The sequence below is a fragment of the Bubalus kerabau genome, chromosome 3 (genome assembly GCF_029407905.1).
Source record: "Bubalus kerabau isolate K-KA32 ecotype Philippines breed swamp buffalo chromosome 3, PCC_UOA_SB_1v2, whole genome shotgun sequence".
Lineage (NCBI taxonomy): Eukaryota > Metazoa > Chordata > Mammalia > Artiodactyla > Bovidae > Bubalus > Bubalus kerabau.
In genome coordinates this window covers 24,947,674-24,962,124 of record NC_073626.1, presented here as the reverse complement: position 1 = coordinate 24,962,124, position 14,451 = coordinate 24,947,674, and the positions used below count along the sequence as shown (strand labels likewise).

General features: G+C 50.6%; 1 protein-coding gene across 1 annotated transcript; it reads left to right on the top strand.

Moving 5' to 3' along the window:
* The first annotated feature begins 2,166 nt into the window (after positions 1–2,166).
* ABHD16A (abhydrolase domain containing 16A, phospholipase) lies at positions 2,167–14,451 on the top strand. The gene is made up of 20 exons (XM_055571081.1): positions 2,167–2,375; positions 3,347–3,403; positions 4,118–4,184; positions 4,432–4,518; positions 6,887–6,972; positions 8,580–8,653; positions 8,839–8,961; positions 10,280–10,394; positions 10,503–10,604; positions 10,912–10,975; positions 11,401–11,450; positions 11,888–12,011; positions 12,419–12,523; positions 12,758–12,821; positions 13,159–13,215; positions 13,365–13,427; positions 13,554–13,630; positions 13,715–13,813; positions 13,903–13,949; positions 14,124–14,451. Exons 1-20 carry the CDS (start codon positions 2,244–2,246, stop codon positions 14,205–14,207), a joined length of 1,677 nt encoding a protein of 558 aa, XP_055427056.1. The 5' UTR covers positions 2,167–2,243; the 3' UTR covers positions 14,208–14,451.

Genomic DNA, 14,451 nt, shown 5'->3' with positions numbered 1-14,451 from the left:
AAGGAAATGGCAACCCAGTCCAGTATCCTTGTCAGGAAAATCCTGTGGACAAGGCTACAGTCCATGAGGTCACAAAGAGCTGGACAGGACTGAGTGAGTCACACTTTTACTTTCTGGGAAGGTCCCACACGCAGTGGGCTAACGGCCCATGGACACAACTACTGAGCCTGTGTTCTGGAGCCCACGCCCCGAAACAAGAGAAGCCTGTGTGCTGCGATTAGAGAGTAGCCCCCTCTCACCGCAATTACAGAAAGCCCTCATGCAGCAACAAAGACCCAGCACGACCAAAAATAAATAAATAAAAAAATTTTTAAATTATAAAAACAAAGAAATACTAAAAAATTTTTTTAAAAAGAGAGAGAAGAAGCCTGTGCAGAAGGGGTCATGGCTGTCCACCTCCCATCAGTCTGAAAGTACATTCAGTGTTCTCGCCTCCAATTCAAGAGACTAGCCATGAGGGAAGAAGCTGAGTCTTCATGTTGGTTTCCAGGGAATCCAGCGCAAGTCAGCATACTCAGTCAGAACTCCCTAAATGACTGAGAATGACTTCCTTTGTGGCTGCCTGGCACATTCCAGACTGCTTCTGAGCCCCTGATGAGTATATTAAGTCGTTACTCAAGGAGAAGAATAGCAGGGGCCTAGAGAAATCACTGATTTACCCCTTTGCCCCAGAGAGGATTCTCTTAAGGTAGCTCTTCATATTTCTCTCATAGTGTCTTAATGTGTTATTTATTTTTAAAAGCTATTTTTGAGATTGTTTTTGATGAACTATTTCATACACACCAAATACTACATCTAACATACAACTGTACAATGGCTAAATAAACTGTGGTATATTCACATTAACGATAGCAACAAGAATGAACAAGTCACAATGACATGCAACAAGGTTGAATCTCACAAACATGGGAGTAAAGTCTGAAACAAAGGGCATGTGCTGTATGATCCCACGTATATAAAGTTTGTTGTTGTTGCTTAGTCACTAAGTGATATTGGACTCTTTTGCGACCCCATGGACTGTAGCCCACCAGGCTCCTCTGTCCATGGGATTTCCCAGGCAAGATTACCAGAGTGGGTTGCCATTTCCTTCTCCAGGGGCTCTTCCTGACCCAGGGCTTCCCTGGTGACTCAGGTGGTAAAGAGTCTGCCCGCAATGCGGGAGACCCGGGTTCAATCCCTGGGTGGGAAAGATCCTATGGACTGTCATCTACTAGGCTCCTCTGTCCATAGGATTCTCCAGGCAAAATGGAGTGGGTTGCCACACCCTCCTTGAGGGTATCTTCCCCATCCATGTTGCTTAAGTCTCCTGCATTGGCAGGCGGGTTCTTTACCACTAGCGCCACCTGGGAAGCCCAAATGAAGTAAGTCAGAAAGACAAGTACCATATGACATCACTTACATGACACAAATGAATTTATCTATGAATCAGACTCACAGATATATTTAATTAGTGCACCTTTCTGTATATATGTTTACTACAATGAAAAGCTAAAGGGTTTATATATTATGTAGGTGTAAGGTACAAAGAAAAAAAAAACAGTATACCTTTTGAGAAACAGAATATTACCCTTTCAGCCAACGATCGTCTATGCTGTGTTAACAGTGTTATACATTTGCTCTTTATCTTTCACATAATTGATCACTGAATTTTATGTGTTTTTAAATTTTATACTGTGGTGTCATGTTGTATGTAATTATGGTTCTGAGAATTGTTCACGCTTAAGTGCGATAATTCATCCTTTTGTTTTTAACCAGTGTTTCACACATCTTAACGATACTGAATCTTCCTATTCATAACCATGGCGTAGCTATTTATTCAAGCCTTCGTTTACCCCTTTCAGTAAGTTCTGTAATTTGTTCCTAAAATCTTGCATTTCTTTTCTTAGATGTATACCTAGATATCTTTTTTGTTGCTCTTTTCAAATGCTAATCTTACCCCTTGTTCTCACTGTCGCTCGAGAGTCTGCCGATATTAAGGGGCAGAAAAAAGTGACTTAACCATGTCTCATGATAGTTCTAACTCTGCACGATCAAAACGCCTCCAACTAATTTCTGACCACGGCTGCACCCGTAGCTCCAAATGCAGGAAACCCTGCTCAAGAAGCGCTGAAACTGTCTCAACTCGGCGCGAGGCGGAGCCGGTACGTGCTGACGTCAAGGGTACGCAACACCTTAGCGGCCCTGGGAGGGCGGGGCTGCCAGGGGGACCTGCTGCTGGAAGAGCAGCGGCCCGGGCCGGGGCCATGGCGAAGCTGCTGAGCTGCGTCCTAGGCCCCCGGCTCTACAAAATCTACCGGGAAAGGGACTCTGAAAGGGCCCCGTCCAGCGTCCCTGGGACTCCAACTTCAGTCACTAACCCCCACTCCAGCTCCTGGGTGAGTCGATTCTCCCCTGGTTAAAAACATAGTACGGCCCAAACCCCTTTGCGGCCTTTGCTCCCCAGAAGCACCCATTATTGGAAATAGGGGGAGACTGCTTGTCCAGCCAGTTTTCCGCAAAGTCTGTGCTCTTTGTGCTTCCTGGGTTAAAGTCACGCCTGTGGACTGACCGCCTGCTGTTTGCCAGTGCTTTCTCATTCCGACTGCCACTCCTAGCTTTTTCCTTTCTCGACCCCTCACCCTGCCCTTCGTGGTTCATGCCATTCCCAATTGACTCCTAAATCCTGGAAGAGACCCCGCTCGGATTCCGGAGCTGGATGATTTTGCCATCAAACTCTCAATTTCCTCGTACCCCGTGCCTCACCCGGTTCCGTTTATCTCCCCTGGCCTTGAATTTCAAAATGACTTGTGCAACATTTAATATATCCGGTCTCCCCCACCCCACCCCTAGTCTACCTTAGAGACCTCAGGATCATTGTGTTCAAGAAAGCCGGTGAGGTGGTAGGCAGTGCCCCTAAATGCGCTCTTCCTTTTTATCGGTAGTCTCCAATTATGTTTATTGTACTCTACAAACTGCCCACCCCCGGCCACATTCTCTTCCTTAATGAATCTGCTCTTCCGATGCTTTTCTTTCCCTCTTAAAGTTGTCATGGTGTCGTTTCTTCCCTAACCCCGATCCCCATCCTCCCACAATCCATTTGAAACTCGGTTGTGGAAAAGGAGCAAAAGTCGGCCAAAGCTGCTTTCACTTTTGCTTCCAAGTCCAGCCCCCTGTGTTTGTTCTCAGGATCTGGAGTGAGAGATCAGGTTATGAGTCAGGGTGGGGAAGAGGGGAAGCAGAGACGTCCCAGGAGAGATGACTTTGGGGGCTAAGACTAGAGTGTTGAACACACATCAGGCCTTCCAAAAGGGATGGTGGAGGCCTTGTCAAGTAGCAGGGTCCTTAATTCAGCCATCTGTTTTGGCAGGATACGTACTATCAGCCCCGTGCCCTCGAGAAACATGCTGACAGCATCCTGGCACTGGTATGTCTGCCCTGGCATCTGGGACTACCGCATCTTTTCAGACCCAGTTGCCCTCTTGAACCTTCTCTTTCCCATCCTGGGAGAAGGCAGTGCCCCTGGGGGTGGGGGATGCTCTGGGCTCTGCAGCGGGCATTTCCAACACACATACACACAGACAGCTCTCCAGCGTGCATACTTGGTAATCCCCTTTGGCCTATGCACGGCTTTCTCTAGGGCAGCCTGAACCGTGGGGAAACTGTGTTTACGTTCAGGACCATCCGCAGGTGCTGAGTCCTGCAGTCCCCAGTGACCTGTCCTCCCTGGCAACTAACCTCTTTGGCTGCAGAGACAGCTGTTCTCTCTGGCAAGGTCCTTTGGTGACATTTGTGCATCTCTTAGGGATCGGGCCAGGGACTGGCCTGAGCAGGGCTGATTGAAAAGGCTTGATTACCTTGAGTGGAAAGAGACTGGTCTTTACGTGTGATGAAATTATGTCCAGAGGTGATGAGAGGAAGAGAATAGAAGCTGTGCCTAGTTTTCCCAGCCTCTGTTAACGCTCTGACACACTACCTTTCAGCAAATAATTGAGCACCTACTGTGTGCGTGGTGTCATGCACAGAATAGGTACTTGATGTGATATCCCTCAGGTTATTCACTTTGCTCAGAGCCTGGACCTGGTAACGGCAGACCTGTGTGTGTGTGTATTGATTGCTTGTTCCTGTCTCTCTGCTGCAGGCTTCAGTCTTCTGGTCCATCTCTTACTACTCCTCTCCCTTCGCCTTCTTCTACTTGTACAGGAAAGGTCAGTGTGACTTCAAAGGTGGTGGGACAGGAAATGGGCAGATCGTTGGCAGCTGAGCCGATTCCCCAATGAGGAAAGGGGACCTGTGATGAGGATGGCTTGGCTTCCCTCTTCCATCAGGCATCTTCTTCCTCTGAGGGCCTGCTGTCCCCCAAAAAGGGTGTAGTGGGGAGGTTGGGACTGAACTTGGAAGAGGGGCTGGGGGACAGTGGGGAAAGCTTTTCACATAATCCTTCTCCCCTCCCAGGTTACTTGAGTTTGTCCAAAGTGGTGCCATTTTCTCACTATGCTGGGACACTGCTTCTACTGTTGGCAGGAGTGGCCTGCCTCCGAGGTAGGTGGAGAGGGAGCCTGGTTTGGATCTGTCCATCATTGGGTAAATATTCATTAAATACCTTCTGCAAATACCTTTTGGTGCTAGGCCCTGAGGGGAAGTAATCAGTGGTCAAGACATGATCTTTTCCTGAAAGGGCTTGGGTCATAAGTATGAACAAATACTTAGCAAAAAGGTTTGCTATTATCTAGAAAAGCTGCATATACCCTCCAACAGCTCCATACATATCCATGTATGTTTGTAATAATCCTAAACTGGACTCCATGACCCCACATAGCAGGATGGATAAATACATTAGAAGGTCGAGTCCTACCACAGAACACTAGAGAGCAAGGCACTGAATGAACTGGTTACACTCAGCTACACAGATGAATCTCACAGATGCAGCCGGGACCACCAAATAATTTATGCGCTTTGTTTCCATTTACATAAAGTTCCAAGGGATGCATAAATAAGCGGCACAACACTAAAGAGAAACACAGGCCTGACTGTCTTAACAGTCAGAAGTCCGGAGAGTGATTACCTGGGAAGGGGGAGAGAACAGGCTGGGGAGGACCCCTGATGGGAGGCAGCTTTGTTCTCTTTCTTGATCCCAGTGATCAGCCCAGGAATGTTTGTACTTTAAACATGTTTGTACTGAATGTATGCTTTATGTAAATACGTTATTATCTCACAGTTTAAAAAATGAAAAGAGATAAGCCAAACCATTGCCCTCTGGGCAGCTACACCTGATGAAAAGTGGGTAAGGGGGATGCCTAAGAAGGGAGTGGTGGGGTCAGGAGCTGGGCGGCTGCCTTTGGGTCCAGTCTGGGGTGAGGACCTTCTACCTGTTCTGCCTCCTGATTTCCACAGGGCTGAGCTTCCTCCCCAGAGAGGCCCGCCCTGCCTATCTAAAAGTTGCTCCCATTCCTCAGTTTTGTCTTAATTTTTCCATTAAAGGGATAAATTAACTACAGAGAAGTCCAAAAAACAAAATATCAGAACTAAAATGCTTGTTTTTTGCGCTTATTGCTTCAAATACCTTTTGTCCATAAAATACAGGATTGGCCAAAAAGTTCATTCAGGTTTTTCTGTAAGAGTGGAAAAGCCTGAACGAATTTTTTGGCCAACCCAGTGCTAAAGCATTACAGAGTTGGCGTTCCTATTGGAATCTTCCCCAGCCCCAGAAGTAACCATTGTCATCTGGTGTGTGTTTTTCTTTTTCCTGGTTTATATTTGTATACTTTTACAAAATACTGACCTCATTCCATCACATCTAAACTGCTATGAACTGTAAATGCATATCAATTGCAGAGTTTTCAAATGTGAAAAAAATAATCTGCATCTCAGAATCTGTGCAAAATGACAAGTATAAACACTAGATAGCATTTGGAGGGGTGCAGTTAACATTTTTAGCACAAATGACATCATTCCCTCCAAATCATTCTTCAGCTCTTTTCAGTCTCAGTATTGTATGGGGGGCACTCCCCTTGATGATACATAGCATTCTATTTCCTTCTGCTTTTATTTTCTTTATAGCCTTTATCCCTCTCTTCATTTTTCTTATTTACTCATTTATTGTCTCTCTCCAGCCCCACCCTGCTCCCAACCAAAATGCCACCTCTCTGAGCACCAGGACCTGCGTGTCTGGTTTCCCGCTGCCTCTCTCCTGTCTGTCCCATGTCTGACACCTGTCGGGTCAGGAGAGGCAGAGAAGTCAGTTGAGACTCCCCAGCAGCGAAGGGAGAGCAGATAGGATCAACGAGGGGCTTAGCAAAGAGAAAAAAGAGCTCAGTGTCGAGAATGGCCTTTGATTCAGGGAGGGAAGGGGAAGGGAGGCAGGGGAGGAATTGAAAGGAGGCAAAGATGGACCCAGGAAACAGGAGAAAGGAATTTGGACAGACAGGAAGAGTGCTGAGAGGCACAGTTAAAAGAGAATAAAGACAGAGGAAGGGAACTTGGATGTAGTGAGGAAGTAATTATGGGATAAGAACTGTGAAGCCAGATGCACGGAGTTAGAATTTGCAGGAAAGAGACAGAAAGGTAGCACTGGAGAAGGGTAGAGGGACAAGGAGAAAAGCCCAGTGGCAGCAAGGGTAAAGCCTGAGGGCAAGTGAGAAGTGTTTTAAGACTGGGAAGAATGAACTTCCTGAAGGGTGGAAGGTCCATAGTCTAGGAAGAAACTAACTGGAGAAGTTAGGGAGGGGAAGAATGCCAATGGCTGGAATATGGAGGAAGGGAGTCGTCTCAGGTCACCTGTTTCCCCAGATCCAGGGCCCTCTGTTCTTCTCCTCTCGTTTCTCTTTGCCCATCTCTGATTCTCTTCCTGAAACCCTCCCATCTTGCTTCCCAGTTTTCCTGATATGGTTTCCTATCCTCTCTCCACAAGGCATTGGCCGCTGGACCAACCCCCAGTACCGGCAGTTCATCACCATTTTAGAGGCAACACATAGGAACCACTCCGCAGAAAACAAGGTGAGAGGCTCCGCCATCTCCCCAGTCATCGGCCAGCTTCGCCCAAGCAGGCAGATGTGTCTCCCCAGCCGCCATGCTGGGTGTTTGCTTGCACGTGGCTGGATCCCTTCTCCCCTCCACAAGTAAACTGTCCGCCGGAGGAAATTTCCCTCCCCACTTCTGATGGAATATTCCACTAGCGCAATCCTCTACCCTCCATCTGCAGAATTGTCTAGACGTGGAAACATTCCACAGCATTTCCTAGAAGGGGCTTTCCTCTCTATCACAACAGCTTGTTCTCCCAAATGTTTGTTTCTTTTTTGTGTGCGCTGAGCACTGTACTAGTTTTTGTTCAGGGATAGGACAAGATGGACAGGTATGTCCATCCTTGAGCTCAAGAGCACACCATGGTGCTGGGAGCGAGAAAGGCTAGGGCAGAGTGTCCTTGGAGTTGTGCCAGCCCAGCCAATGCTGGCATGTGATTATCTTTGAGAAGGGGCTTCAGGGCCCTATAAAGCTCTTTCCTGTTACAAAGAGGTCTCTGGGTCAAACAGCTCTGACCACCATTGTCAGATTACTGGTTGCTCCACACCACCACTTACGGAGCTTTGTAAGGATGCTCCACCACGCATTATACATACACCCTTTCTAATCCTCACAACCACGGCGTGAGGTGGCATTATTACCCTTCTTTATATGTCTGAGAGGCAAAGAGAGGTTACAAGACCCAGGCAGAGTCACCGAGCAAGGAAGTGACTCAGGCTGTGTTTGGGTCCAGGCCTGAACAGAGCTCGCCTGAAATTTGCTTCCCTGCATTTTGTTTTGTTTCACCATTTACATTTTTGTAGAATGTTGCTATTGCTCTCTCTCAGTCCAGTTATTTTTGAAAATGTCAAAAAAAAAACCAGTCTGTGACAGAAAATAAAAAAACTATTCTCAAAATAGAGTGCTGGGAGCTCTGGGGGCGGGGGAGGGAATACAGCAGAGTGGAAGGAATACAGCGCAGCTCCCACTGCCCTCAAAAAGCATGTGGACTGATTGGTGGAGGGAATGGAGGCACAGAGGGTCTGGGTGACCCGTGGCTGCAGGAACTGAGGGAAGGGAGGTGGCCAGGAAGATGAAACAGTCAGAGAGAGCTTGGTTCAGATGGTGGCTCGGGTGCAGAGGGGCTCCTGTGTGTACGACTTCCCTCCTTCCCCCTCACCCAGTCTTGGGACAGATGTTTCAATCCTTCAAGTCAGCATTGTGTGAAGGATCCAGGTGGGGAAGGGAGCAATGACCAGTGAACAGGCCCCCTGCCTTCTCCCTCAGAAGCATCAGCCCCTCCAGCCACCCCTGCTGGGGGTGAGTCAGCCTTAGATTTTAGAAAAGTGAAGAGTCTTTGGCTCCTCTTCTGGAGGAGGGCAGACAGGCCAGTCTTGATACCTTAATAGGGCATCCTCTCTTTCCTGATTTTGCTGGTCCTGGCAGAACTTTCCATCTACCAACCAGAGGGTGCTGACCTCTGCGTGTCCCCCCATGATGTTTGGGGGCCAGTCCTCTGGGTGGTGGGAGTGTCCAGGGCGGGTAGGTGGGCCTCCCCCCTCCAACTCCCCTTATCATCTCGCATATCTCTCTGCCCACCACAGAGGCAGCTCGCCAACTACAACTTTGACTTCAGGAGCTGGCCAGTCGACTTCCACTGGGAAGAACCCAGCAGCCGGTGAGGCCCCAGTTCTTTCGCTGCCTCCCTGCTCTGACCTGTCCCCTACCTCCAGCCCCTCCTGGGGTCCAGTGCTTGCCTTCCAGCGCCATCTCCTCACTCCTAGACCCCAGCATCCTACGGACCTCAGACGTCCAGCTTGCTGCTCCTCACCCCATGCTCCCCTGCATCTTTCCGTTCCTCAGGAAGGAGTCCCGGGGGGGCCCTTCCCGCCGGGGTGTGGCCCTGCTCCGCCCAGAGCCCCTGCACCGGGGGACGGCTGACACCTTCCTTAACCGAGTCAAGAAGCTGCCTTGTCAGATCACCAGGTAGGAAGGCAGGGAGGAGAGGCGAGCTGAGGTGGAGGGAACATGGGGTGCAGCTCCAGAACAGGGTGCTCCACTGGAGGATGACTGTCATTTATTAGGCCTGGTGCCATGGCTATCACATTGTGTGTGTGTGAAAAACAAGAGGTTCAGAGAGCTCCACAGCCTCCCAGGTGGTGCCTGAAGAGCTAGGATATTAACACAGTTGTGTCTGACACAACAGCTCTTCAGCGAGACTGAGTGGGAAGGATGAGGTTGTGGGTGGGGAGGGGACGCACGGCCTTGGCTGCTGCAGGGTCTTTTGGCGGCTGCGGCCCTAGCCTGGTCCCGCTGCTCCTTGGTTTTTCCACTGTGAGGCAGTTCCAGCCTCTGCATCTTTGAACAGCCTGCCTCATAGAGTTGGTGAGATTTAACATACTCTGAAGGGCTTCCTCCTTGCCTGGATGCCCAAGAGCAGGAGGTAAAGCCCAAGTAACCACAGTGACCACCTGGATCAACAGTTTTCTGTTGCTGGGGGCTAGGAGGCAGGTTGGAAGATACCAAGGAAGGGGGTGGACTCGGTGGTGGGTTTTGGACTGCGTGCTGATTGATCAGAGGGAAGAGCCAAGTTTGAGATGTTGAGGGGGTATGCTGGACAAGTTTGTAGAGTTTTCTGGGGACAGACCCTCCTTTGGGATTGACTGGACATGGTTAACTATCTTTTTAAGGAGTGGCACCTGCCACATCTGATGTGTCTAAATTAGTGCATTTGTTCAAGAAATATTTATTAAGCCCAGAGTACCCTGTGCTAGGCTCTCGGCACCTACTACATGGTAGATAACCAGGCATATCGTAATAAACAGTATTATTTATTTGGGGACTTTTAATAAATACATTAGCAGAATCATGATTGTTAATTACTTTGCTTTTACTTGTTGTATATACAAAGTGTTATCTCATAAAACTTTCAAGATTAATATATGCATATGTGTGTCCTAGACCACGATATAAAGTATCTTTAAAAGGTTACAGTAAAAATAGTTAGAGAAGGGAGTTCTCTGCCAGTCCAGTGGTTAGGACTCCACACTTTCTCTGCTGAGGACATGGGTTCAGTCTCTGGTTGGGGAAGGAAGATCCCGCAAAACACATGGCACAGCCAAAAACCAAAAACCAAACAAAAGATGTTTGAAAAATTGGTACGTATATTGGTTCATTAAGTCCTAGAAAAGGAAAAACGAAACTGTGAGGGTCAGAGGTGAAGCAGACCACAGTCTGAGTGCTAGGGCTGGGATGGTCCCTGGACTCCTCTGTTTGAGGTTCATTAACCCCGTGTTCCCCACAGCTACCTGGTAGCACACACCCTGGGGCGCCGGATGCTGTATCCGGGCTCTGTGTACCTGCTCCAGAAGGCCCTCATGCCTGTGCTGCTGCAGGGCCAGGCCCGACTGGTGGAAGAGGTAAGGCCCCCTTACCCATCAACCACCCACCCCCACAGCCTTTCTCCCCCCACCCATGAATGTGGTCTCCTGCCCTTCCAACTTGGCCAATGCATCCTCTCTGCTCAGTGTCATGGGCGCCGGGCAAAGCTGCTGGCCTGCGATGGCAATGAAATTGACACCATGTTTGTGGACCGACGAGGGACAGCTGAGCCCCAGGGACAGAAGCTGGTGAGTGGGCACAGGGAGCCCAAAGGTAGAGTGTGGGGAGGGCAGTGGAAGTGCTGGGGTCTGCTGCAGCCCTGAGGAAGCCCAGTGGGGATCATCCCAGCTCCCACCTCCTCCCTACCAACCTCTTGGTGTAGGAAATCCCTGTAAGAGGGAAATGGATGAAGGAGTTGACATGCAGGGACCAAAAAGACATCATCATAATAGTTGCCTCTGGGTGCTTACCACATGCAGGGCCCCCAGAGGCTGCCCTCCCTGCCAGTAGGGGGATTTTCAGTCCCAACTGGGCTTCTTCCTGCTCCCTTTCTAGGTGATCTGCTGTGAGGGGAACGCAGGCTTCTATGAGGTGGGCTGCGTCTCCACACCTCTGGAAGGTAGGCCCATGGCTCAGCCCTCTTATCTCCGCCCCTTGGGATGGAATGTCCCCACCTCCCCACATGGATAGGACCTCCCAGGGCCTAACCACCTTCTCTGAGTGAGGTTTTAGACCCTTGCCTTCGGGAAAAGCCTATTACCCATTTGCTTTGCTAACCTTACATCCCTCCCCTTGGGCTGTGTCCCTTACCCTATTATGCTCTTGGTTCTGTTCCCACGCCTCAATAGTCACATCTCTGTCCCTTCTGCTGCATCAGAACCTTTTTGGCATCTTCCCATTCTGGGAAGGCTTGGAGTTATTTGCTTCTGAGTTGGGTGTTAAGAGTTCCAGTGTCCTTCTGCTCCTTCCCCCAGAGCTAGGAGCAGAGAGTGGCCAGAGGTCATAGGCCATGAGGTCCCAGCCCTTTCTCCCTCTGTGTTACAGCTGGATATTCAGTCCTGGGCTGGAATCATCCAGGCTTTGCTGGAAGCACGGTGAGGCCTTCTCTGAATTCTTTTTCCTGAATTATAGCCTGTCTCCCTGTGGTCAGTCACTGGAGTCACGGAAAGGGGTCTATATTTCTGTAGGACCTCCCACTCACCTGTGACCTGGGTGCCAAGGGTGGGGAGCTGCAAGCCTCCTCCTCTTACACTGGGGGTTTGGCAGGAGGGGAGATAGTGGATCTTGTTATAAATGACTGGTTTCTAGAGAGAACAGCCCCTCTCTTGGCCCTATTATTTATTTATTTTTAATGCCACTGACAGGAGTCTATTCCATTAAGTAAGATGATAGCTCTCTGAATTGTCTGTTCAGAGCTGCAGTTCCATCTTCGCTGTCTGTTGCAGTGTAGCTGCAGGAAGGGTCCATGCTGGGAGGGTGGGGTGGTGGGCAGGTGGTCTTTTGTGCTCACCCTTTGCCCTTCTTCCTGCAGGGGGTGCCGTTCCCACAGAATGAGGCCAACGCCATGGATGTGGTGGTCCAGTTTGCCATCCACCGCCTGGGCTTTCAGCCCCAGGATATCATCCTCTATGCCTGGTCCATCGGCGGCTTCACTGGTAACCCACCTCCTTCCTACCCCGCTACTGTAGGCACACTCAAGCCATCTCTGTGTCTCCCCGGGAGTCGGGTGGAGGAGAGAATAGGTGGGCTGTCTGAGTGGGTCTGGAAGAAGCTATCATATTTGAGTACACTTTACATTTCCTTCCACCCTTGTGCCCGATGATTAAAAGTAGAACCTGGGGAGATCAAGGAGTAAATGTTGCCTCTGGTATTGTCTTCAGTGCGCTTCGTTGTTCTCTTTGGACAGTGCCCTGGCCGAGTGAAGCGAGGGGTTAAGGCAAGACCTGGGGCTAACTTAGTAGGCAGGATGGGGTGAGCCTGTAGGGTCAGGGCGATGAGGGTAGGGGTGGGGGTGGGCAGGAGCCCCTTGGTCCTCACCCTTTCTTTCCTTTCCTGGTACCAGCTACGTGGGCCGCCATGTCCTACCCGGACATTAGTGCCGTGATCCTGGATGCCTCCTTTGATGACCTGGTGCCCTTGGCATTGAAAGTCATGCCAGACAGCTGGAGTGAGTGCAGCTCCCAGGTCTGCCCTTAAGGGAAGAGGTGGGCTGGACCCGGGAGACGTTCTCACTGGAGATGGTTCCCCTCTGTGTGGGTGGGGAGTAGACCACCACATTGTTGAGAAGCAGGGGGACTCCCCTGTCTGGGAACCTCCGTTTTCTCTTCTCCACGGACAGTGGGGACCTTTGTGTTGGGCAGGGGCTTGTGTCTGCTGTCCTTTCACATTTATCTCATGTTAGGGGGCCTGGTGACCAGGACTGTGAGGCAGCATCTCAATCTAAACAATGCAGAGCAGCTGTGCAGGTGAGGGCTGGCCAGTGTCTAGCATCTGACACCCTTCCCCCACCTCATCCCCTGTAGAGATGCTGCTGGGTGTTCAAATGCTGAAATTAGTACCAAAGTACAAGCATAAGCCACTGCCCCATGTCCCCTGAGGGACCCTCCCACCACCCCGAACCCCTCCCAGCTTCCCTGGAACCCTGGACCTTCTCATGATCTGGCAGCTAGTCAGTTCATGCCTGGCACAGCAGGGATCTCCCAGCAAAGCCTGAAAAAAAGTACAGCCAGTGCTGGGGTGAGGCAGTCAGTTTCACCTGTCCCTGCTCTGAGGTCTCCCTCCCCACTGTGCTGTCCTCTGAAGGTACCAGGGCCCTGTGCTGCTGATCCGCAGAACCAGAGATGAGATCATCACCACCACGTGAGTGCCTGGGAACTTCTGCCCTCCCGGATCCCAGAGACAGCCAGGAAGTTGCCCCCCACCCCAAAGAATGCCCGCCAGAAACCCAGGTATCCAGACCCTTTCTCCCCAACCTCCAGTCCCTCCAGTGCCCATTCTTCTCCCCCCAGGGTTCCTGAGGACGTCATGTCTAACCGAGGCAATGACCTCCTGCTGAAACTCCTGCAGCATCGGTGAGAACCAGGGTGTGTGCGCGCGCACATACATGTTTGTACTGACAGTGCAGGGAGGGGGGCGGTTCGGGGATGAGGAATGAAGAGGACTGGGTCCTGACCTTTTGTCCCGGTGCTCCTCCATAGGTATCCCCGGGTGATGGCGGAGGAGGGTCTTCGAGTGGTGAGGCAGTGGCTGGAGGCCTCCTCACAGCTGGAGGAAGGTGAAAGGGGATCTGCTGAGGGCTTGGGTTGGGGGCCTGGCAAGACCAGGATGCTGATGGGCACTCGTCTCTCTCCATGACCAGCCTCGATTTACAGCCGGTGGGAGGTGGAGGAGGACTGGTGCCTGTCCGTCCTCCGCTCTTACCAGGCAGAACACGGGCCTGAATTCCCCTGGAGCGTGGGTAAGGAGTGCTGAAGGGGTTGGGAAGAGCCCAGGAAGGGGGTGAACACCCAGACGGGTGACCCGTGTTTGAGCACCTTCTCTCTGCAGGGGAGGACATGAGTGCAGACGGAAGACGGCAGCTGGCTTTGTTTCTGGTGAGCTAAGGCGTGGGAAGCAGGAAGAGGGTGCCTGGATAGCCAGGGGCACAGGGGGGGCTTGGGGACGGGGGTACCCTGTAAGCATTGGAAGGAGCAGCTTCTTTAAAGTGGGTAGTTGGTTCAGAAGGTGTCCGTGCTCTGCACTCCACCTGTCCCACCTTCTCCCCTCAGGCTCAGAAGCATCTGAATAACTTCGAAGCCACACACTGCACCCCACTCCCAGCCCAGAACTTCCAGATGCCCTGGCACCTCTAGGGACCACACTGGGACTCATTCTGGAAGAACGGATGGACGGAGACATGAGGAAGGACCCTGTTTGTGATTCTCTGTGTTTATTTTGCTGTTTTTAGTTTCTGGCAAGCAGGGGGACCACGCCCCCTTCTCACCGTTCCTCTTGCACGTTTCCCCTCATCCATCCGGCAGTACATAACCTTCCCAACACACACCCTGCATTAAATGAATGAATTATTCCTAATAATTAATAAAAGTATTTTTTCTA